General features: G+C 44.6%; 9 protein-coding genes across 9 annotated transcripts; 2 read left to right on the top strand and 7 right to left on the bottom strand.

Annotated features, from left to right (window-relative positions):
• Nucleotides 1–359: 359 nt before the first annotated feature.
• TRIVIDRAFT_225220 (uncharacterized protein) lies at nt 360–2,366 on the bottom strand (the record flags this gene model as incomplete). Its single annotated transcript, XM_014098070.1, has 2 exons — nt 360–811; nt 2,132–2,366. 2 exons carry the CDS (start codon nt 2,364–2,366, stop codon nt 360–362), a joined length of 687 nt encoding a protein of 228 aa, XP_013953545.1.
• A 1,554-nt stretch (nt 2,367–3,920) lies between these two features.
• TRIVIDRAFT_69342 (uncharacterized protein) lies at nt 3,921–5,086 on the bottom strand (the record flags this gene model as incomplete). Its single annotated transcript, XM_014098069.1, has 4 exons — nt 3,921–4,063; nt 4,122–4,238; nt 4,297–4,477; nt 4,544–5,086. The coding sequence occupies 4 exons, from the start codon at nt 5,084–5,086 to the stop codon at nt 3,921–3,923; spliced, it is 984 nt and encodes a 327-aa protein (XP_013953544.1).
• A 621-nt stretch (nt 5,087–5,707) lies between these two features.
• Nucleotides 5,708–8,115, bottom strand: TRIVIDRAFT_225218 (uncharacterized protein; the record flags this gene model as incomplete). The annotated part of the gene is made up of 10 exons (XM_014098068.1): nt 5,708–5,847; nt 5,916–6,144; nt 6,234–6,484; nt 6,548–6,586; nt 6,637–6,705; nt 6,751–6,847; nt 6,916–7,086; nt 7,160–7,263; nt 7,317–7,337; nt 7,410–8,115. The coding sequence occupies 10 exons, from the start codon at nt 8,113–8,115 to the stop codon at nt 5,708–5,710; spliced, it is 1,827 nt and encodes a 608-aa protein (XP_013953543.1).
• A 456-nt stretch (nt 8,116–8,571) lies between these two features.
• On the top strand, nt 8,572–9,943 carry TRIVIDRAFT_49526 (uncharacterized protein; the record flags this gene model as incomplete). The annotated part of the gene is made up of 4 exons (XM_014098067.1): nt 8,572–8,836; nt 8,950–9,241; nt 9,323–9,407; nt 9,506–9,943. The coding sequence occupies 4 exons, from the start codon at nt 8,572–8,574 to the stop codon at nt 9,941–9,943; spliced, it is 1,080 nt and encodes a 359-aa protein (XP_013953542.1).
• On the bottom strand, nt 9,893–12,746 carry TRIVIDRAFT_69340 (uncharacterized protein; the record flags this gene model as incomplete). Its single annotated transcript, XM_014098066.1, has 5 exons — nt 9,893–10,006; nt 10,039–11,058; nt 11,127–11,393; nt 11,696–12,506; nt 12,706–12,746. The coding sequence occupies 5 exons, from the start codon at nt 12,744–12,746 to the stop codon at nt 9,893–9,895; spliced, it is 2,253 nt and encodes a 750-aa protein (XP_013953541.1).
• Nucleotides 12,747–13,319: 573 nt separating this feature from the next.
• Nucleotides 13,320–14,408, bottom strand: TRIVIDRAFT_49315 (uncharacterized protein; the record flags this gene model as incomplete). Its single annotated transcript, XM_014098065.1, has 3 exons — nt 13,320–13,871; nt 13,956–14,242; nt 14,297–14,408. 3 exons carry the CDS (start codon nt 14,406–14,408, stop codon nt 13,320–13,322), a joined length of 951 nt encoding a protein of 316 aa, XP_013953540.1.
• A 360-nt stretch (nt 14,409–14,768) lies between these two features.
• On the top strand, nt 14,769–16,513 carry TRIVIDRAFT_210042 (uncharacterized protein; the record flags this gene model as incomplete). The annotated part of the gene is made up of 5 exons (XM_014098064.1): nt 14,769–14,841; nt 14,911–15,058; nt 15,118–16,264; nt 16,331–16,435; nt 16,500–16,513. 4 exons carry the CDS (start codon nt 14,921–14,923, stop codon nt 16,511–16,513), a joined length of 1,404 nt encoding a protein of 467 aa, XP_013953539.1.
• A 687-nt stretch (nt 16,514–17,200) lies between these two features.
• On the bottom strand, nt 17,201–18,332 carry TRIVIDRAFT_49491 (uncharacterized protein; the record flags this gene model as incomplete). Its single annotated transcript, XM_014098063.1, has 2 exons — nt 17,201–17,931; nt 17,990–18,332. The coding sequence occupies 2 exons, from the start codon at nt 18,330–18,332 to the stop codon at nt 17,201–17,203; spliced, it is 1,074 nt and encodes a 357-aa protein (XP_013953538.1).
• Nucleotides 18,333–19,284: 952 nt separating this feature from the next.
• On the bottom strand, nt 19,285–20,415 carry TRIVIDRAFT_69336 (uncharacterized protein; the record flags this gene model as incomplete). The annotated part of the gene is made up of 2 exons (XM_014098062.1): nt 19,285–20,200; nt 20,258–20,415. 2 exons carry the CDS (start codon nt 20,413–20,415, stop codon nt 19,285–19,287), a joined length of 1,074 nt encoding a protein of 357 aa, XP_013953537.1.
• Between the last annotated feature and the right edge of the window lie 4,155 nt (nt 20,416–24,570).

Raw genomic sequence — 24,570 nt, 5'->3', positions numbered from 1 at the left:
AATTAATAAAATTAATTATTAACTAATTTAATTATATAAGTATTTAGTAATTTTAGTAAAAGCCGGGCTTATAACCTATTAAAATATATATTAATTAGCTTTTATTATTACTAATTATATAGTCGGTGTAGCCTCTCTACTTATGCCTAGTAACCGGAATAACCCCTGTACGCCTAGGTACTGATACTTTCTATGTTAGTGCCCCTATTTTCAACACATCATAAAAGGTAGGGTGCTCGCCAACAAATGTCCAGTCCATAGCGCATGTCATATCCGCACCAAGGGCTCTTTTTTGATGGACAAGCTCGAGAATGTCCTCGGCACATGCGGACACATCGTTAAGGAAAATAACGGTTGTATCATTTGTCGCCGTGTCGTGCAAGCCCAGGAGCGGTGCTAATGCCTTGTTTCGAAGCTGTGCAAACACGGTCGTCCTTGCTCGGATCGATCCCAGATGACTCGAAATAATGTGTGACTCCCATATTCTCGAGTGCTGACCGAAGAGCAACAAGAACATCGGCGGTACCGTCCGGAGAGTTACCTTCAACTATGGACAGTACACATTGTGCCGGGCCGAGAAAACGAATCGCTTCGACAATGCTGCCCATCAGCTGAGGTAACAAAGGCAAGTTTTGTCGCAGGTTGAGGGCGAAGAAGTATTGAATAACGGGATCGGAGGGACGTTTGCTCTTGAGCGCGCCGTATCGCGTAGCATTAATTGCAGGGCAGTTTAGGTGTGATAATGTTGAAAGCCGTGTTGTCAGGATCGCCTCGAGATATTGAGTGATGTTAGCGGCCGGTAAGATGGCGCCTAGGAGAATGAATAGGGTCAGCAAACATGTCTTGGTGTATTTGCGAAAAGAAGCAGCGGGATCCGAGCGCAGAGCACCAACCGTCAAGAACAGGCTTCAACTCCGGTACCTTCGGCCCTACATCATTAATATCATGTTGAAACAAAGGCTGCATAAATTGATCTCTTTTCATAAACAGAGTTGTCGCGATGATGAAGCCCGCGATCAAAGGAGCTGCAAGTGTCAACAATCTTCTACGCATCTTGAGAGCCGATAATTACACGGCATATTGAGGCTGTAAAGCGCGTCCTTGGCTACATTATAAAGCATAGAGGAGGATGCGAAAAATAGCATATTAAGGAGGGTTTCTGTAGCCGCTGACTGTGGTTGTTGGTCGTCGATTGCATTGGCGCAATCTTTCCATTGGTCGAATTGCGGGCCAGACGAGGATGCGAAGCGCCGAGAGTTAATATCTCGAACCAACAGCATTTGGAACCTCAGCCTTGCCTGTACCTTGCCACCTGAGAATTTTCATTTGGGTGCCCGACAACATGCTATATGTACGGGTAGACGAAGCGGTAACCTGAGGAGGGAGTGATACACCTCTTTCTCTACGGATTTGGCTTCCACTTTTTTTTTTTTGTTTTTGGCAGATCGGCCATAACCTTGCTGTTCCATGACATATTGATGGCACATCCAGTTGCATGAGACATGAGAGTCATGGCTGCATATGCGACGAGAATACTCGTCGGCTGTCTTTTCTTCTCTCAAGTTAGCGTTTGCAGAGCGCGGAATATTGGTATTCCACTACCCACTCCCTCAGCACAGATATATCAACGCAATGGAACGGAATTCGATAAACGGGCTGATATACAGACAGAATTATCAACCTGCGGATATCAAAATGGTGACCCTAAGAAGTTCCGTACCGCCAACCCTGGATTTGACTGTAGAGTTGACACTATGAATGGCCTCTGGGGCTTCTGTCCAGTCACTGTCGTAGCAGCTACTGACTGCGGCTTGGTTGGAAGCTGTGTCGACCAAGGATCATGTTTGAGTGGATGCGGGAAAACTGCCAACATCGAGTTGACTACGTTTACTTGGTAGGTTTCATCTTCCCGTAGCTACGGATTCTCTCCATGCGTAGCGGTTGTTGACTTGACTCTTCAGCGGGCCGAAGCAATTCTGCTCCACTGCCCTCTTGACATTTGGGGTCGACCAAACTTACACTAATATTGCCTGTGGCGGGAGTCCCAAGACAGATCACTATCTTATTTCCCCCACCATGGATTCTAGTTCAACCAGTCCAACCAGCCCAACCGCTCGTCGGTCATCTTTACCAACATCTACTGCGACACAGATGACTATGAGTACGTTTTCATCGTCATCTAAATCAACAGACGCATCTTCTGGTAAATCATCACAGGCAACGACGCCATCAACAATTGCAGCGCCTGCAAAAGAAACCAATCCTGGCAGTAGCAGCACCAACAACAGTGACTCTTCTGCAAACAATACTGGGGCAATCATTGGTGGCGTCATTGGTGGCATTGCTCTGTTGTGCTTCTCCGGCATTGTTTCCATCTTACTTTTAAGGAGAAATCAATCACATCGTCGCCAGACGCCAACTCATGGGATGCAAAGAGATACCCATGAGTCTTGGTATAATCCGAGTCCCAAAAACCGGCATCGTTTCACAGGCGGCTGGGGACCTAGAGAATTGCCGGGCTCGCAATACGAAAGAACCTCTGATCATGCGATAGAGCTACCTGGCTAATATTCCCAAACGCCAAGTGTTTTGAATGTAAGCTTTAGGTGAAGCTACCACAAATGAAACAGAGACGTGTCATTTGTAATGAGACAAAATGTAACATGGAATAGAGGATACATTAGAGTTGCACTTAACACGATTAATGACATTTTACAGCATGTATAAATTCTCAATTAGTGTATCGTGATTCATGAAGAGTGACCTTTGGAACCCATTTTTGACTTTGATTGCACGCCACCACATGCTCTTAATACTTTAATATGCCGACCCGTAACCACGCTTTCTGACATTCAAGAATAACTTCTGCTCTAACACCAAGGAAACGAGACATCTTATAGTCCTAGATATAGCAAAATAAAAGCGCGGCTGAATTTTCATTCATTCAAAAGGTATTTCCCGTCTCGGTTTGTTCGGCGAAGAGATGGTGTAGTTAGCATAGATGTTGGACGTTGTAGAAGTGCTAACTTGACCGTGAACCAGCGGCAAAATACCAACTGAACCATGACCACTCGAATGCCTGAAAATGGATAGATTATATCCAAATCGACTAAAGAAATTCAGCCATACCAGTTTATTCGTAAATTGAGAAGAAACCCAGGGAATATCTTGGAATACTAATCGCTGTAGACATTAATATCGGCTGTTGCTTTTCCTCAAACATATGAACATGCAGACCTACTACGACTCGTTATACCGTCATGACAGACAAGACAAAGTAATCGGCTAATAATCGCAATTATAACAACTATAACAGAACCAGCCGTTTGTAAAGAGTCAACATGGCGGAGCGTAACAAGACCGCAAACCCAAGACAAGGGAAAATGTCGTCTTTTACTTTCCTCCAGTATATGAAAATGGGGAACTTATGCAATGAAAACTGTAAAGCTATCAGGAGGTCAACGTTTTTGCTCGGTCTTGAGTAGCTTTTTAAATACACTGTATAGGGGAGACAGTGACTCTTCCATACCTACCTAGTCACAGCCCTCCACACTTTCTTTTAGGTTTGAATACGCATGGGATTCCAATACTAATCAGATTCAATAAATTTGAAAAGGATAGAATTTTGATGTTTATTGCTTGTGATATCTTCCATCGTTGTTGCATATATGGCCCTTGGGGTCTTGCACGGCTGTTCTCATAACAGATAACAATACATTTGATCATACAAGTTATCCTAGCCCTTGTGTGGGATATTCTTTGTTTGGCCTATGCCTGTAATAACATCACTTTGTATCCTTATATATAGATTCTTCAAAAATGTCTCCAAGTAGTGTGTAGTTGCAGCTATTGTGATAAGTCGCATATAATACTTAACCATCAATTTCTAAGATCCAGCAATGCAGCCAGTTCGAGGCAATTTAAAATGAAAATTTCATGTTGGTCAGCTCTTCAGTCCACTTCCATAGCTTATTCGCTTCGACTTCACTGGATGCCCATGGTCTGACAGTATGCACATAAGGGTTTGCGACCTGACAATCCGCGAGGTAGGCTCCAGTATGTTCTTTCATATAAGGGTTAGCACATGCATGAAACTAGAAGCTAGATGCTGATACGCTTACCTGAAAGGTCTGGATCGAAGGATGCGTAAATACTCGTTGCGATACCTGCTTCTTTACTTCGATACTTTGGCCAGCCATTTACAGCTTCATCATTACCCAACTCAAAGTCAATTCTGTCTTTGAAATTGGGTCAGTATAGCTGAAATTCTTTTGACACCATGCAGAAATTACTCACTTATGTCTCCAAATTCTCCAGCCCAGTCAACATGTCCCCCTAATGGTGTGATAATTACACCAGGGTCGAGGCCAAATACTTGTGCCCTCTGCCCTAGTAATTTACCAAGATAGAGAGCATAAAGATGAACTGCTGTTTTTGACTGGCCGTATGCATGCCATCTGTTATAAGTTTCACCACCCTGTACGGTATTACGATAGAATCTGTCAGCAAAAATTCCTTATTAAAATAATGCGGAGTTGTCTACCTTGAAGTTGTGATCATGCCAGCGAATCGGACCCCAGCGATGACCATCGCTACCTAGAAGCACAACCCTCGGGTCCTGTGACTTAAGAATCTTTGGTAAAATGGTGTTTGTAAAAACCCAAGTAGCCATATAATTAACACCTAGCTGTCGCTCAAACCCGTCTGCTGTTATCGCATGGGTAGTCCCCATGATTGCGGCGTTGTGGCAGAACACGTCGATATATGGCACATCAGCCCAAGAATTCACCGTTTCAGCGGCCTTTTTAACTGCAGATAGAGAGTCAAGATCAAGTTCAAGCGGCTTGATGGCTACCTTGGAGTCAATCTTTCCTATTGCCTCTGCCATGTATTTGAGCTTATCGACACTGCGACCTGCGAGAATCAGGAGCTTAGGCTCAAACTTGGCAATAGCCAGGCAATATTCCTCTCCAAGGCTTCCTTGAGAAGTCCCAGTCACAAGAACAATCTTGCCCCTGATTCTATCTGCATATGTAGCAGCCAAGTCGTGTCCGGAGATAGAGGAGCCATTTGCGGGAGGAGCCATGATTGAAGCTTTAATTTGGACGAGACTTCGCCTTATGAGTAGATGAAGAAAGGGAAGTGAACATATTTCAGCAAATCTGAGGCCCTTCAAGCTTATTATAGTCCCTTATTCCATAAGCTTCCACTCAAGATTCGTACTCAGCTCTTTAGAGAGCTTCGCAACGAATTAAACATGGTATTCCTATTCGGGCCCTTTAGTGCGCCGCCACTTTGATACCGCGGAGCAGGTGTGTTGGTTTCCACCGGCAATTCTGCTGCTCAGAGAATACCTTAACTGCGGGTGTGCAGCCCGCTCTTTCATCTAGATTAATGAATTAAAAATCAGCACGATTTATAATATTCGGTCCTCGAGTTACTCCGTCGGGATCATAGATCTATGCACTTTTGTTCGTGATTCAGGCGCATCCAAAGTCCTGCGGGCACGTACCGGAGACACAACCCACCTTGGGTGTCTGCTAAGATTCCATCCCCTGTGCATGAGTTAGTATCTCCGGTTATCTCCATTTTAAATAAGTCGTAGCAATATATGGCTCCTGAGTGATGATGGGACAGCGAAGATTACCTCGATCTCTACGTGTATTATATTCATAGCAAAATTTCTATATTCCTTGCGTATTTATAGCTATACTACTGTATTGCGACTGTAGTCTGAATGCACCGGAAAGGGTATGCCTAGCTCGTCAGCCTTGATCGAAAGTGCAATGAACCGAGAATAATATCTTGCGTGGCCTAAAGCACCACCAAGATACCACAGTCCAGGCTCTAGAAATGTCGTTAGTCTAGAAAAAGTACCACAGATAGCTGGGGGAATAAACTCAAGTTAAACTTACGCTGGAGTACTCGAAAAGCCCCAAGCACTTCCCCTTCTTCATTAATCCCAAAACAATCACCAGCACAATCTGCCACGGCCTTACCAAAAATGCGCTCGACATCATTTCGCAAATTTCCATCAAAGCCTGTAGCAAGCACGATAACGTCTGCATCGATTTTCGTTCCGTCTGTAAAAGCTAGGCCAGACTGAGTATACCTTTCCACCAGCGCGTCTGACTTGACTTTAATCTGAGTTGAACGTCATATGAGTATCAAATGCACAACGCATCGATGGCAGGTGTAAAATTCGGGGAACTGGAAATAGTATAAATCCTTACATAGCCTTTACTGATCTTAGCCGAGGTACCGACATCGATGTAGTGACCTCCTAATTTAATGTTGATAGCTTCTTGAATATCCCCATAGGGATTCACCTTGAAGCCAACCTGTTCAAGAGCTTCCCATCTCTCCGGTTGGGCTTTCGCCATAGGGTGAAATGCCTGAGCTGATAAAAGTCGACTGATTGAGATAGGATTGCTAAACATTGTTCGATCGCTTATTTCGGTTGGTATGTTTTCATTATATAACACTGGCGCGCAGCAGGAGTTAAACGTTCGTTCAGTATCGGTAAGTATCTCCATGTTACACTTACGGTGATATCGACTCGCGATGTATTCTACTGGAAGCACAACTATTATCATGTTAGAAAGGATATTGCTTTAGATGCACAACAATTCTCACATGTACGGCTGCGCTGAATCATTGTCACCGCCATGCCTGCTTCAAGCATATCATCAGCGACGTCGTGAGCTGCATTGTTAGCGCGAGTACTTGGTGTTTAGTAGGTCGAATTACCTGTGTTTGCTGTGCCAACAACAATTCCTCGCTTTCCTTTCCAGCCTACTGCAGATTTATAGTTTTGAGAGTGCATTAAGATGCCGCTAAATTGATGCTGAATTCTCTCGTTAATATTGAAAGCTAATCATATTTCACATCGAACCAATATCGTCGGTTGCTTACCTTGTCCGGCCACTCTGGGATTAAAGGAACTTGCGATCCGGCTCCTGTAGCGAAAACAACATGTTTCGCTGTAATTCTTAAGGTAGCACCGTTTCTTTTAATACTCAGAGTGTAAAGTTGCCGATCTATGTCCCAAGTTCCAGATTCTAACGTTGTTGAGAGCGAGATATTCTAAGTCAAGTTCTTAGTTAGGACTATAAGCATTGCAATGAAAGCGAAATGCAGTGAAAGCTGGTAAACTCACAATTCCGTACTTCTTGGCCCATTTTTTATGACCAGCGGCTAATTCCTCTTTACCAAGATATTCACCTAGTTCAGAACCAAAAGTACGGTCAAATGGGAGGTGTGCTGTTTCACTGTTAGTCCATATACAGCTAATTGCTTGGGCGTCTACTCTTCACCATATTCCCGAACTGTATGAACTAAAGATGATGTCAGCCATCATTAAACCAATCAATAGAGTTAAAGGAACCTAAGGCAAGGACGAGTCGTACGTTTTGCAGAGTTGTATCTTAAGCCCCAAGCAGCGCCAACCTCTTCATTCTTCTCTAGTATAACGTAGGAGACTCCCAGTGCTTGAAGACGGCCACCGGTGCTAAGTCCACTCTGACCACCCCCAATAATTACAGCATGAAAGTGGGACTCCCCGGATGAGCTGATACTTTCCTGTTCTACGTGCATGCTGCTGTCTGTCTGTGGTATACATGGCGCGAGAGAATCGACGTTGCCATGGCCCGAAATCTGCTCCAGGATTGTGCGTAGCACCCAGATTTTCCATATCCCACCAGCAACTGGTACTAAGTGCAGTATAGCTGAACACTCTGTTTCAGGATACTTTGTTTGGAAAGTAAACCGGCATTCTAACCAAGAAGCCTCTTCATGAAGCCTAATGATCTTGGCAGAGTTTGGGACAATTTTGACAGCGGATGAAACGCCGCGGGATTTACTCAAGATACTCCACGTAGTAGAAATTCTGTCTGAAGAATAGAATGTACGCATCGTGCCTGTAAGGCCGTAGGTGTCACGCCATATTGCATCGTCGGTGAAGTCATCTGCCGCGAGGTGAGGAAACTTATCAGCAATGGTATTTGGTCCCGCTTGGAGATCGACGCCATCCGGAATCTGTGCTTGAGGTAGTTTCCCTGGAAGGCAATCTAGGGGATTTGTTGAATATGGTTGATTTGAAGGAGTGGTCGCCATTTTGTATTGGTGGTAAAAATTCTCAGGTTTACGACGGAAACGTGACAGATACAAAATAGCTCAAGTCCAATGTGTGTCTGTCTCTGCCCCCCTCCGTCTCTACATACACACACACACACAATATATATATAAACTTTTGTTTATAAACCAAAAAAAATTCACCTTCTCTTAGAAAACATTAATTTGATGCAAATGCTTGCGATAAGTCTGTTGGCTATTCGGCGAGCATTGGTTCGGAGGTGATGTGTCGGAGAACGTGTGTAAGTGATAAATATCGCGGCTCGGTTGATAAATACGCCCCGAGCGAAGAGCTACACTGAATTTCTCATCCGTAAACTCTCCTATGCGAAGAGTAACAGATGTTCCGCAAGAGAGTCTGCTACCCCGAAGCAACTGGGAACTTCAATTCTCCAAGCCCTGGATCAGATGCCAAACATTCGTTTCGGTTCAGTTGATATGAGTACACAACTCGCCCTCTATCACCACGACTGTGGCGTGGCCGAGGTCAGGGAGTGCAGGATTCCGGAGCCTACCGATGACGAGGTTCTTGTCAAAGTGGCTGCCGTAGCCCTGAATCCAATTGATTGGAAGATACTCCATGGGTCAAAGCCTTCATTGCCAGCCATCCTCGGCTGTGACTTCGCTGGTACTGTGGCTAGCGTTGGTAATGGTGTGACAAAGACCAAGGTTGGCGAACGTGTCATCGGCTTTGTAGCAGGAGGTTAGAATAAACCATCTTTCCAAATCTAAACATTTTTAATGCAAATCAGTGTAAAACTGAACTCAGTACCATATCCTCAAAAGCCGTTGCTAACAAACCGGGTTGTTGAAAAGGCAATCCTCTGAGACCAACAGATGGTGCATTTGCCCAATATGTTGCTGCCCCAGCACATATGATTCTTCACCTACCCCAACATATGTCGTTCGAAGACGGCGCATCACTACCAAGTCCTCTATTCGTTGGTGGATTCTGTCTGTATAAACACTTGCCAATCCCATATCCATCATATCCAGGTGATGCAAACATTAAGCAGCCTGTAGCAAATGATGAAGGTGACCGTACAGCGGTGTTAATTTACGGTGGCGGCACAGCTACCGGGTCAATACAGATTCAATTGGCTAAGTTGTAAGTACCAAAGGACTCAATAGATTTAGCTGAGATTTACTTAGTACATTAATGAACTTCTGACAATGCATATAAAACAAGGTCGGGGTTAAGTGTATACACCGTGTGCTCCCGCGATAGCTTCGAGTTAGTGAAAAGATGTGGTGCTGATTACATTTTCTATCATGTGAGTTTCGATACTAGTTCTTTGCTTATCTTGGGATCTACTACCTCCCAATGTCTCCTTGGTTCCTAGGAATTACAAACAAGCTAAGAAACGTTTAGGATGAACCGGCTTCATTAACTCATCTGCGTGGCGTTACACAAGGCAAAATAAAAGCGTCGGTTGATTGTATCTCTTCAGAATACTCTGCTGCTATATGTGCTGCCAACATGGACATTTCTGGAGGCAAGTACATCAGCCTTACCGCAGCAGACAGGATCAACGATCCACGAATCACGGTTGTTAAAATTTTTGGTTTCACAATGATGAATAGAGAATTCATTTTCGAATCGAAGGGAATTCGCGCAGATATTAACCACGATAATGCAAACTTTGCAGCTTTTTTTAGTCAAATTGCCGAGCGGCTCATAGCAGTCGGAGCAATTGAGCATGGGGCGGTAGAAGTTCGTCCTGGTGGCTTGGATGGAATTCTTTCCGGGCTGGAAGACTTAAAAGCTGGGACTGTACATAGAAAAAGGCTGGTCTATCTCATTGAATGAGCTACCTCTGTTTAATTTAGTTGATAAATGCTTAAGAAATGTCATATATTCAACAGTGCTGGACTATTTTTTTTTTATATATTAGTTACCTCTACAGCTCGTATAAGGCGTCTGAGGGTTGACGCAAATGCCCGTGAAATGTCCCAAAAGCGCATGTTTTGCAATATGCGGACTGTCTCCTGAAGCACCTGCACACGGCTCGCTGCTGCGGCCAAATTTGGCACGCCATACAGTCCAAGTTGGATATTCCCGCCGCCCGCTTGAACCCACTGAAGAATCTCAAGAGTCCAATCTTCCACATTAGCAGCTGATGGTTTGTCCAATAGAAGGATGGCATGGTCCGTTTCTGAATCAATATGTTCGCTACTTGCACCACATATGGTATCTCTGAGAGGAGAAGTCAGCAGAGTAGCGGAACACCACAATACAGAGCCGGCGTAGAAAACGTAAAAAGACTCGTATGGAGTGTTAAACGGGAAGTCCCGACAAATCGCTATGATTTGCGAGCTGTGGTATATAACTTTGCGTACTCGTGCAGGATCTTCTTTTCCCCATTGGGCCATGCGTTCGCGAGCGGGTTTGTTAAGGCCCGCACTTCGAAGTAGAGCTGGTAACCAATCCATCAAATCGCTTGCGCCGTATAAATGCGACATGTGGATAATCAGGGCTCTCTGAGCAACATGAGAAATGACGCGATCATCCGCCGTTGTAGAGTCTTTTAATGCGTGAGGTGAAGCCAAAAAGTCGCTCATCTTGTCCGTAAGTGTCATTTTATGCTGGTCAATTGGTAAATAATCAGGTACCACGTCCATGAGGGGGGACACTTGTAGCTCTTTAAGTGACCAAACAAAGCGAGCTAGCATCACCACAAGGATATGAATATGTTGAGTATCAGTCAGCTGAACATTCTCAATGACACTTGCATCAAAACAGCTACGAGCAGCAAGCCGAAAACCAATCGGTTCTGGATCTATTGTCCACGGGCGGAGAGCCATCCAAGAGTATGCTGATGGAGCTTCCCAGTGGTCTGCATCATCAGGGAGAGAAAGCGTCAGATCACCCGTGCTGAAAGCCGGGCGTTGATTGTGAAGAACGCTCACTAGGGCATCAAATTCCTGTAAAAAGATGTTAGAAACGATTGACAGGCTAACTAGATGATTGAGATTTCAGAAATTAAGCATACGTATATGGCCCATCCTAGTCTCTTACGTCGCTCAGTAGCAATCCAGGACATCCAACGGGTCTCTGCACCCTCGTTACGAGTAGAGAGAGCCTGCTGTGGCATGTCATGAAACAGACCAACCTGTTTCGCAGTTCGGACCAATGACCATCTTAAGCTCTCGCTAAAATTGAACAAGACCTTGTCGCCGCTGCAATATCCGTAAATGCCCTGGAGCAGCTGTGCCGCCATGAAAGATTCGGAGCGTGCGACCCGTGGTTCACGTTCGCCCTAATATATTCATTAGCGGAAGAGCTATATCACAGGAGTTGAGCTCTGTTATGGCAACGAACGGTCGAAAGTAAGAGACGCCGATTCAACTTGGCTATAACATTAGCAAAAGATGCAGCCCCGCTAAGATTGGTGAATCGTGCCCCTATGCTGGCGATAGCAAGAATAAGCGTATCTGGCGCGGTTGTAGGATCAAATGTGGGCTTATGAATGAAGCTCAGGACCTCCATAAATATGTCAGACTTCACTAATATTACGTTTATCAAAATCTCGAGGGAGATCATCGAACTGGCCCTACTCACTGGCTGGAAGTTGATAAAGAAAAGATCGATGCAATGATCTAGCTTTTCTTTGCTTGGAAAATCAGAAAAAGAAACTGTAGCCCAAAGCGGCTCCTCAAGGCAAGCCTTGGCAGATCGTTGGATGCGATCTCGATCTTCTTCGGTGAGATGTCGAAGCTGAGAGTACGATCCCGCTTTAGATAGATCAGTGCGTTGACCACCTAGACTTGGAATATCTAGGGATCTCTCGGAAGGTTCATGTGGGTCAAGAAGCCACGCCTCCTGTTGGGCATTGCCTTCCTTATATTTAGAGGCAGGTTCTTGGGCGTTATTTGGATAATTCTGATATGTTGACCAGAACAATGGCGAATTCGTGTGGTCAAGCAGCATGCGGTCGGGAGAGAAATCAAGCGCGTTGAAATCCACTCTGTCTCCGACATCTCGAAGGACCCAATCAAAGTGTGTATCATCGTAACTGGCAATAAAAGGATCTGTCAGAGGAACGTTGTGAGCCCTTTCAGTAAGATATGTGCCAAAATGCTGTGTTGGAAAAGATGGGAGAGGTGTTGGGGCTTGTGTGTCCGATTCAACCGAAACGGATTGCGGCTCCTTATCGGTATCTTCAGTCGACTCTAGATGGATTGGGGCTTTATTTCCATAGTCAATGGCATATGATGTAGTAGAATGTGGAGTCGATCTGTGTGTAGAATGAGAATCATCGCGCTGATGCTTTTGTTCACCACTAGCAATCGGCAAAGTGTACTCGCAAGAGACTTCTCGCTCAGCACATGCAAGACACTGCGGACGATGACCGGAGCATTTTATTTTCGACCTTGGTAATGTATTTTAACGTCTGGTCTTTTCTTCAAATGGCTCTCCACAAGCTCTACCTTCGACAGCGGTCGCACGACTTTTTTCGTGCCTTAGGACCTCGCTCATGCATCCTCATGTGCCGGCTTAGACTATCTCTGATGTGTACTACATTAGTCTCTTATTATTACCCTTTGGAGTCATGTAAAAGATATACATACTTGCGACGGAATTCCCTGCCACAAATTCGACATGGATTCATGATGTTTGTGCTGGGAATACGTCTGGGGAGGTGGGCTTAGTGGAGCTAGTAAACTTGGGGGGCAAAGTGTGATATCAAATTTAGATATCAGCTTTTCATTAATGCTGCGCAATGAGAGAACCTGTCATCCCGATGTGTATGATAGAAGCTCCTCGGGTTCGAAATGAGTAGTCTGGAAAGGCGGAGCTAAGCACGATCAATCAAGCACTAGTTCTAAGTCCGTATTTATTCCTAAATCCGAACTTTAGCTCCCAAGCTACAAGATGCTGATGAAAGCCAAATTCCCACGGCCTGTATTACGCAACCGGACCAACTCGGTTCAAGTTGCCGGCGCGTTTTCTTCAAGCGTGACAGGTTGAATCTTCTTGTCGCTTTGGAATAGGGCTACAGCAGCCTCTCCTTTCACCCGGCATGAGAGATTAATTTACTAGAGCCACTGAATGCATGCAGCTATCTACCCTTATTTAAGACAACTGGAGAAGTCTTAGCTTCTATCCAGGCATGTAATACGTGCGTCTGTATACCTGGTTATTGTCTTTGTAACAAAGAATCAAGCAAACACGCCCTTTCTATTTACAAAGACACTTCTTTCGCAACAAATCGGAATGCTTCGCGCACAAGCTCAAATTCCGGATCGTCTTTCGCCAACTTCGCGTCGAAGTTATGATCCCGGCCCTCCGCAATCACAAGCTTTGACTTTGCATTCTTAGCTAGCAATTTCTCGTGAGCCATTCTAGAAAATTTCGCATCGCACATCTTGTCCTCTGATCCATGCACAAAGTATGTTGGCGGGAAAGTGCCAGAGAATAACTTCGCAGGATCAACACGGGCATAATCGCCATCATGCACAATAGCTCGGAGCCATGTCCCATCTCTGAAATGAGATAGTAGCCATGCGTTCCTCGGCTTGGAAAGGTCTGGTACGAGAACCGAATTGCCTTGGAGCTTCTTGAATAGCGAAGGCGCAGATACAAGAGGCCCTTCGTCGTTGATTTTGTCCAAGAATTCCTGCGGAAAAGCAGGTATTTTGGAAAATGCAGTCATTGGCAACTGCCAAAAAGTATCCTCAAAATACATTGCTGGGTAAAATGCCAGTATTGCTTTGGGGGAATTCTTCGCCGCACCCTAAATCCAGAGCATCATCAGCACCTCTCCTTAGCATTGATTGGTGTGAAGACATCAGAAAAAGTAATCACAGAGAACCCTTACCAAATGCAATGCCATGGTTCCCCCCGCAGAAAATCCTATAACAGCGACTCTGTTCCCCTCAGCATCAACACCGGCACTGGTCAATAGCCTGGGAAGCTCATTTTGCACCCATTCATAGCAGCTGTGTGCATCATTGATCGGACCATCATATAGAGATACTGCTGGATAGTGACGGTAGTTGGGCACCACAACAACAAAGCCAAGCTCCAACACGAGTATCTCAATCTCGTTTTTAGATACGAGTTCCTTTGATCCGACGACAAAACCACCGCCGTAGAACATGATTACTATATAGAATTTAGCATTCAGTGCTCATTAACTGATAAAGCACACAAACATACCGATGGGCTGGGCGCCACTGGTCGGTGCTGTTGCTGAAGACGCATAATATACATCTGCCGTCAAATCAGGTTCTCCCTCAAGGCTTCTATACGTATATTCTTTCGATTCCATGGCCATTTGCAATACTTTGGATAAGAAACTCTGAATGAAGAGTCAGATCGGCTTCTCTCAATCGAGATCAACACAATATGGTACCAGTAAGCATGCTACCAGTATCAAATGACCTAAGATATTTATGTGTCAGATGAATGGAGGTACAATTCCATAACAAGTTTTAGCATAAATTTACTTACGATCACCGTAGCCCGAGTGATGGCGCAGCCACCTCGATTCCGAATTATAGAGAATGGCCAGACGTAATATTGAGTGTGGAGCTTCGGAGATCGTGTGGCGGGTCATCGCAAAGGCCACCACCACAACTCCGAGACCACATCTGCATGCGCATACACATCTCGGTCCACGGAGACGACGTCCAGCGATGTTTGCCCGACTTAACAGGAATCTCCAGAACCATATTGATCAGGCGCATATATATCTTAAGATGGTTAGGTCACTCAAATCTCAGTCTTCAAACCCATTACTCTGATATCAGCACTAATACAGCACTTCTAAGAAAGTAAGCCATGGAGTTACACAGCACTCGAGCTCTCCCAATTAGCAAACTCAGAGGTGCTCTCAAGGGCTCATTTGCTCTGACGCCTGATTCAGAAGGCTACGAAGCAAGCTTACACAGATGGTCTGAAGCAGCTGAAAAAAGAGCGGTATGCCACAAATTAATCTATGAATCAAGTCTAATACTAACACCAAATCTATGACTAAGGCAGTTGTGGTGCAAGCAAGGTCAGCCGAAGATGTATCCACAGCGTTACTATTTGCTCAAGAGCATGGCTTAGAAGTTGCTGTGCTTGGTGGAGGACATTCAACCTCTGGATCATCTTCGACTGAGGGCGGCCTCGTTATCGATCTCACTAAAATGCGTCATGTAACGGTCAACCCGTCCTCAAAGACAATCAAAGCTCAAGGAGGAACCATATGGGAGGACGTCGATCTGGCTGCGGCCCAATATGGTCTTGCAACAGTTGGTGGAACTGTAAATCACACCGGTGTTGGCGGTCTCACACTAGGCGGAGGCTATGGCTGGCTAAGCGGCAAATACGGACTGACAATAGACAACTTGGTCGAAGCTGAAGTGGTCCTCGCCGACGGTCGAATTATGACAACGTCTGAAAAACAAAACTCTGATCTCTTTTGGGCCATTCGTGGAGCTGGCCAGAGCTTTGGTGTTGTAACTAGCTTCACCTTTCGTGGCTACGAGCAAAAGGATCCAGTATGGGGAGGGCTACTAGCTTTTGATACCGCTGCTTTGGATAAAGTGATTGACTTCGCTAACAAACTCGTGGAAACGACGGAAGGACAGAGTGGTATGGTAGTGGGAATTGGTGCGCCTGCTCCGACTCACGAGGTTCGTATCCTCACAATCCTCTTCTACGACGGTGATGAAGAGAAAGCAAGAGCGTACTATGATGCTTTATTCAAGCTTGGTCCCGTTGTGGATAGGACTTCAGAAATGACATATAAGCAAGTCAACAGCATGCTTAATGCGGTATCGACACATGGTGACCGCAAGACTCAAAAAGGCTCTGCATTTACTGCTCCACTACCTGCTTCTCTGGCAAAAACGCTAGTCCAGGACTATTCCCAATTTATTGACGAAGTGCCAGATGCTAAAAAGACCATCATCTTGATGGAGTATTTTAGCCAAAGGATGGTGAACAACGTGGCTCAGACAGCTATGTCCTTCGCCAACCGTGGGTTCCATTACAACATTCTGTTCAGTACACAATGGACAGGAGCACAAAACGACGCTAAATGCCGAGAATGGACTCGCAATATGGGGCGTAAAGTCACAAATGAGTTGCTCAAGACCAAGAACAATGACGGCGTTGGAGAATACGGAAATTACGACGGTATGTGAACAGGGAATGCTTGTCATGATGGTACTTTGGATGACTGACTTCAATTACTTCGAATAGGCGTTTCTTCTTCTTCAGCTCAAGATATCTTTGGAATCAACTACGAAAGAGTTCTAGAGCTGAAGAAGAGATACGATCCCAAAAACATATTCGCCAAAGGAGCAGGTAAATTCAACTTTTAAATGGAGTCTTCATGAGTGTAGATATGCAAAATTATCTTTTCATTCAGTATTCGACGTATGAGAGACAATCATTTGTGCCTTTACAAAAGAAAAAGAAGAATGTCTCCTTGGTATACATTTGGCTGGAAAGTTACAATACAAAGAAATATAGTTCTAGGTTATCTCTAATCTATAGACAGGCTAAAAAATAGCTGATCAAATACAAAGACGTGTCTAGGCCAATTAACACCAGATTTCATAAAAGGAACGGCCATCCCGCACCCCAAGTTAACCATCCAGCACCCTGACAACTTGTTGGGTGTCGCCTGCCCCAATAGTAGTTACTTGCAGATTAGAGTGTAGGCCGGAAAGACGTCTATACGACTTCCCCTACGAGCCCCTGCGTAGTTATGTTATGCAGTTGATCATCAAGCGATTTCGTACAATGCCCCGTTGCCCACTCTCCAGTGAAGTCCGTGTGTAACAGCTTGGGATCTGAGCGACAAGGAGTTCAGATGCCATAACGAGGGGCAGAGGAAAGACCTTTAAAACCTTTACTTAAGTAGATATAATCATTTAATTATCATTCAATTAATTATTGGCAAATGATACAGCCTCTAACATCAGACCATACACTGCAGCCTACTAAATCGTCGGTAACAACCTGCAAAAGGAAACGGATAATGGAAAGCCGAGCAAAGGTAGAACATTCGCCGAAGTGTTTCGGACTGGCCAGTGATACCGCTTATTGATCCAAAATAGGCTTGAATTAATTCCCTAAGCCATCGGTATCCGAGATCCTCACAACAAGTTTGGTAGCGCTGACTGAACCATTCTTCAGGCGTGTAAGTGCACCTTCCAGGCCATGCAGGCCGCCTGGTACCACTTCATGTGGATGCGCGCTGAACCAGCCTTCGTTCAGACCCCTCCCAATAAATTTCAACATAACAGTCGTAAAATGCGTTATTCCTACGCTTTGGCCTTTGGAATTGGGCCAAGTAAGCACGTTGTTGCCAAGGTCTACCTGGCTCGTCTCAACCGCTGTATTGTTGCGCGAAATTCCGTCAGGAACTAGATCAGATGGAGTATCCAGTACGACAGCAATCTTTCCGATAGTCTTGTTTATCACCCGGGAAATGTTCAGAACAGTGCCATTTTCGCTTACGGCATCAAAGGCGAATTCAGGCTCTTTATTTCCCAGAGCCGTCTTTATCGCTTCGACCACAGAATTGTCACCTTGGCGGTAGTCGACAATGGTATCACCACGAGACCGATCAATGAGTGTCTCTACAAAATCAATTCCCCTCCCGGCAACTGCGATAATAGGATGAATATTCGAGAGAACGGCTAGTTTCACAGCGTAGGCACCTACAGCCGATGCCGCGCCATAAACGACAATTGGTTGAGGTTTGTCGCAAGGATCCCAAGGGTAAGGGAGAGAAAGACGGCGATATAGCCCCAAACAAGAAGTTATGGCCGCCAATGGGATAGTTGCAGCTTCTGTTGACAAAGTTAGCGGCTTCAATACCTGTATTGAGAAAGTGGCTCTGAGACCAACCCTCAAATGATACATGGTCAGCTAGATGGAATGTCATGCTCTCCCAAGCAATAGCATACTGGGCCCAGCCCCCTCCTGGACTCAATGTTTTGTGGAAAACACCTACTCGGTCACTCACTTTGAACTCTGTTACACTCTGACCAATTTCGTGAACAACTCCTGCAAAATCGTCACCTTCATTGGAATGCGTGACTCCAGGAACAGCGCCATCAGCCACTTTCCAGTCTTTGGGGTTCAGCCCAACGCAAGACACCTTGACAATTATCTGAAAGGGTCCTGCAGTCGGTATGGGTGATTCGACAACGTCGACCTTGGGCCCTGGGTAGGCGAGTGCCTCCTTCATTCTAAATATTGGCGTAAACGTTGACAGAGACACTGTACAGAGTTTGTTTTGTTAGAAGTTGAAAAGCCACTTATCTTTCTTAGCTGATATTAGATGCCACAGCGGATTTTTTTTCTTAAGTAAATGTTCTCAAGGAGTACGTTGATCTCCGAGATCGCAAAGGATATTTATTGAATCCAATGATGAGTTGGACAGGTCACACTTATGTTTCATGTGTGGACACAAAACATAACATCTTGAATTAGAGATCTTCATGGGATTATTGGATTGGTAAGCGAGCCCTTTGGAAACTAAAACCGGTTATTTCAAGAGCTTCATCCTTTCTCTTTCTGATCACGCAGCTCCTCTTACGCTCATGTTTATACTCAAGATGGCAACTCATGAGTGGGTCTTGGCTCAGCAACAGTCCCAGAAAGGCATTACATAGAAGTGTCCAACTCCGGAAGTCCGTAAATCCATAATCTCAAACATACGCAATAGCCGTATGTAGAAGATAGGCTTAAAAGGTACGTTCCCCATGTTTCAATGAAAAACGGATATACCATGTTCTCGGATCAGCAGATACCTAGGGCATTGATAAGCTTTCACGAGCCACTGTTGTGCACAATAGAGTATAAATACCACTACGGGCCATAGTTCCGCATAGTAAATGTGAACGACAGTCTGTATATGGCTATTATATGTTTTTTTGGTTTTATATATACTCTTCTTGGCGCTGTTTCTTCTGATATTCCCCTTCTTTCCATTATGATCACTTTGGCTTCTAAGTGTAAGAAACGATTCATGCTTGTCGGTATGCTTACATACCTAGGTAGGTAGCCTTGCATCACCAGCAAACATTGCTACGAAAATTGGTGAATATTTAATCTTACTCATTGGCGGCAACGTATCTACCTACTTTGAAATATCGGATATCGAGAAATGCATACACTTGAGCTCAAGAGTTTGCAGATTACCAAACCCTGCCCTCCCAAGCCTTCACAAGCTCGTCTATATTTTCTGTCATATCAACCATAAGAAACTCTTGCTTTGGCTTGACAGATCTCGTGGGCTGGAAGAATTCAGTCAAAGAGTAAATTGTTTGACCAACTTCAAAGCTGCCTGTTGTATAGCCGCCTTGTTTACTAAGATTGTCATCCATAAGAACTAAGCCGAGATATTCGGCGGTCTTCCAATTATTTCTGCTCCCAATCACACGGGTGCCATAAAAGTCGTCGGACCAGAGTATAACTCTGCCGCCGTATTTTGATGGCAAGAGTAATCCGTCCCCTCCGCCCGTGTAATTAGTCGGGAATCCCTCGGGATGCACATAAACTGGGGGTACCTTGGGCTCGTTGATGTTAAAGGCCAATAACCCCGGAGCAACTCGATCGTTGATGACAATTTTGTCTCCAGATCTAACAATGCCACCCGAAACCAGTGTATCGTTAATATTTTTTGGTCCATACCATATTTGTGGCGCACCGTTCCTATTAATTTTGACAATAATAGAACCAAATGTTCCTATAACATAGGTGTTCCCATGGTCATCTTCTGCCATATCTTGGAATCCGGTAATCAATTTTCCTGTTCGCTGGAATATTTCGTGCTGTATAGGCACCAGATCCGTTATCCAGCGAATTTCACGGGCGTGAGTGTCATATCGAATGATTCTATTGGGGCCCGTAAAATTTGCTAGTGCTGGATTTCCAGAGGTCGTTGCCACAAAAGCTGTATATGAAGTGGCTGCGAAGTACATCGACCCTATTCCATCGTAGTCTACACCGGTAATGGTGTAGTCGTCATTGCCAGTGATTCCAGGGAAGACGATTACCTCATATTCATCACGGTAAGGATTGTAAACAGCAACCGAAGCATTGTAATAGAGACTGTCATTCGTCAGATGCAAGCTTAAGGACAGAGCAAGAGAAAAAGGCATAGCATACCCAAAATATATTTTGCAGTGCACCGGATCCCAATCTGCATTTTCTGGATAAAGGTCCCAAATAGATGCATTAAATGAACCATGTACAGGAGGGCATGAGCCTACAACCGCACTCACAAGATATGCCCAGATGAAAAGGCATGAATATGAGGTATTCATGATGAGAATTTGCATTATGCCAACCCGAGAATTGCTGTCTGGTCGCCAAGAGCTCATTTAGCAGTGTGATGATGCAAATTATTTATTTGAAGATCCTTTTACGCATTTTGAAAGCTCTGATCAACATTACGTTTGCAGACCTAGGTGAAAGCTTGGACTAGAGCGAGCTGACGGCTTTGCCGCCGCGGATATTTTATCTCCGAGAACTCTACCATATTATGCAATATCCAATAATCATATGTCAGCGTTTTAAATGCGGGCTGTGCAAATTACGTTTCTCCATTCTACTGAATCAATTGCAGCCGTTGCTTAACACCTTGTCCGTCTTGAGGCTACCATCTCATAGTCTTAAGTGCCTTGTAAAAGTGTGAGGGGGCATTGGTCATAGCTTATTCATTTTAAGCCTCTTTGTGAAACATTATTTTTACTTCAGAATCCAGGCTGAGATTTCCTACTTGTTTCGGGAGGTTCGGTATTCCGAAAAAGGCCGATAATTGACGTGGCGGAGGCATCATCACGGAATACATGGCTGCTAAGAGACGACTAACGAGGAATTATCGGCCTTTTGGCTACTGAACAAAACCCGCATCATCTGAACCCGGCGCCATGCCCCGCTGACCAACCCCACATACCTTCAGAGGAACTGGGCTGTGATCTCTTGAGATTCAGGTTATATATTGATATGTAACCCATATTATTATCTTCATATGCTCCTATACGCTTGCCAATTCTCTATTATGCATATCAGCCAATTATACATAGCGGTCATAAAGGAGCTCATAGGTATATCCCTATGATAAACTGTCTTATATGGAGTATTACGATGTATTTTCTCAAAGTTAGAAATTAAATTATGTTTATAGTAATCAAGGCAGTAGATGAAATATATACCTTACATAACCTATAATATCAGGCTCTTCAGACCCTGAAAGTTCCACTACGTATAGTCGTATGTTATTAGCTTGAAGCTCTTACCGCTTTATAACTTTCAGTTATAGGGAAGAACTCGTCATGATTAGCAAATTCGCAAAAGACCATCACTTTGCTGTAGAAAACACATTTCAAGAAGCAGCTAAAAGGGAAGAGAGAGTAAGCCAAGCCAGGCAACAAAAGCTATGCTGATTTACAACCATGGACATGTATTCACTTTCCTTTGTGATCCTTTTCTCTTCCCCCAAGTATGCAAGTGGAAGTGCGCCTGGGGCTACCAGCTTGGCTCCGCCCGACCTTCTTGCCTGCCCATCTATTCAGGTACGACCTGGTTAGGGCCGTTAACAGTCCAGAAGATGAGATTCAAATCAAGTTAGCGAAAAATACAGAGGTAGTCACTAAGGAGCTCAAATCATCCAGGCCGAATTAAATAGTATATTGTGTTGTTGATCTTGGAGCATCCTGGCAGCTGCTCCATCTCGTGCGCAACCACGTTTGGCGGTCGGAGATGCTCACGCTTCAAAAGCCATCACTATGTCTCAGCCTTCTACGGCCTACAGTTATATACATGATATCAAAAAAAGCTACATTGTAGTTAGATAACAACATTGACTCTTGCATAGCTAGCTAGTCTTAGCCATAGTAGCTCAGGAATAGCCATTTGCTTTTCGTATGATTGCAGCTGGAGCTGACACCTGTGAGTCTTATGTACATCTCATTGGACTTGATCACAGGAATGGGTTCTGAGCTAGACTTTAGCATCTAATTGCCAACGAATTCTTCTTCTTACATTGGTGTGTAAGCCACGCTACCACCAAATCCTCCAGCGTCAAGATTGCGGGTCGTTTGATTGCATTGTTTGCCCAAAACAGCTTGAAAGATCACCATATCTCCATGCTATGCTTGTTTCGTGTATACTCTGCAGCGCATCCTGTGGCCGCGGTAGGTGAAGGAGCTGCGAGGCAGACAAGTTAATGGCAGCCTTGCAGGCCCCCAATTGCCATCATGTAAGATAACTATAAATCGTGATTACATGGAACTTTAAATCATATTTTACTACCGTAGGGGACTCAAGGCACTGCCTTTCATTGCCTCCTCCAGGGCTGGAAATCCAGAATTCAGACTAGCAATGAATCGTGGTTGTCAGGAAAGGTAAAATTGTCTCGCATGGAAGGGAGTAGGTATTGATATCATCGTATTTTTAATGAATTAAATGAGTAGTATCTCCGCTACATCATTCGTGGGCCCGATTGTTGCTGACTGTTATTGCTTGCTCATAATATATTATCAAAATTGATTGAACAGTAGCCATACTTACTACTAATATCATCTCGATCCTTCCAATCGAAGTCCAAGGACTTGGATCAATTTTTCTGATGGGGTATCTCCTAATCACTCCTTATCAGTGAGCCTTTGGTTACTCCTTAAAATTATATCTCTACACTAAGACAGCGTAATGGTACGGCCAATTCCGCCGAGATATTATCTTCGTTTACGATAAAATTTCGCTCGTCATAGCCTCCACCTTCTGGCCTTTAGTGGATTTAGCTCAATTAATAATTATAGGCCTCCAATGATTCGCCTATTTGGAGTAGGGGGCTGGCCCGGTTTCGCAGAGCATCGTGCTCAAAAAAGAATGATGAGCAAGGTGAGCATTGTTACGCGAGTATTGGATGCTACTCCACTCCTGGATCCAAATAAATTGCAGATAATACAGTTTGATTGGTAATATGACTAAGATAGTAGGACGCATGTGAGCCTTCCACCTGGGGACGGATCCGAGATATCCTTAGCATCAACACCACTTGTACACATCCATATCACTTACGGAGTAGGTAAATCTGTTAATGGAAGTGCTGTTATTTTCGTATGATTTAGCACCACGTATTAAATCCAAATTTGTATGCCCTTAAACTTTTTTTTTAACATACAATCAATCGCTAGCCAACATTTGCTGCCGCGTGTACGTGAAGTTGAAATGCTGAACTATGAGACATTTGCATATTAGAATTATCATTATATCTCGCTTCTGCTGCACAATTAAGCTCATTTACATCTACCTATTCAGTCACTACAGTATACTTCCTAGACTTAACTCAACAATTTCATTTTCATTACGTATCTCGAGCTACTCTCAAAGCCAATTCCTGGTGGTTCATCACAGCTTATGGATGACTGCATGTGCACAATTTCCGTAGAGTTCCGTCTACCCTGCATCTTCACCCGAAATTCTATATCACCTGCCAACAGAAGTTCTGTTTCCAACTCCCGCCCTTCACGCCTGTTTGATCGTGGAAGTTATACGTGTAATCAGCTTAAACACCCCTACTTGTCCTGTACTTGTCCAAATTTAGTAACGACGTTGTTTCGTTTTATTACTAGACGACGCTATAATAGCCACTTATTCTCATCGGTCAACTTTTTGGCATCGGCAGATGTCAATGACAACATGTGCATGTGCCAACAACTTGTTCACCGGAAAGTTAATTAACAATGAAGGCATTCTGCCTTTGCATTGGCATCGACAGACTTTCCATAGCTTTACGCGCATTCAGCTTTGAAGCCCCGTCGAGATGCTGCCAAGACCGGTAAGACGGGTGCATCTCCCCTCAGACTCCATCAGCTCCGCTTACCGGATCTTCGCCACCCTGAGCGGTGCAACGGACCATCGCCACCGTTACGATGAATTGAACGATAACGGCGAATCCAGCTGAATGGCTATTGAATTAGTGAACCCGGTATTCCCCCTCCCCCGCATGTTGGGTGACAGGAGAATCCACGATCGGTGGGCCTGTAACAGGGTTTCAAAGGAGAAACATGGTTAAGCGATGTCGTAGGTTCAACAGCTTGGTACCTAGTTTGCAGAATACTCGTCTCCCTTTCGGAAGCATCAATTTACCAGTGACACGATGTGCGTTCATTCTGTTAGTCATGGGAAATGGCCGTCACATTCAGTGTATTACTGATACTTTGATTCAACATCCGTATGCTCCGTACACCCATTCAATCAAGCCAACCCCTCTCTTCTCGCCGAGTTTCCCAATCTGAACGTGGGCATCGGATAGATAAAGGAGACATTCCCGTACGCGATATCAGTAACGCTTCGCATTCTATTAGAAATCGACGAGTATCAAGACGCATATCAGACATGACAATGCGAGATACGCAGATAAAGTCATCCGTCTTCCCTAGCGGAGAACTTGCCGAGTCCGACAAGGATGTCGG

Source organism: Trichoderma virens (genome assembly GCF_000170995.1).
Source record: "Trichoderma virens Gv29-8 chromosome Unknown TRIVIscaffold_84, whole genome shotgun sequence".
In the NCBI taxonomy this organism is placed as follows: Eukaryota; Fungi; Ascomycota; class Sordariomycetes; order Hypocreales; family Hypocreaceae; genus Trichoderma; species Trichoderma virens.
The sequence above is the reverse complement of the archived record's forward strand: the minus strand, read 5'-3'. Positions and strand labels throughout refer to the sequence as shown.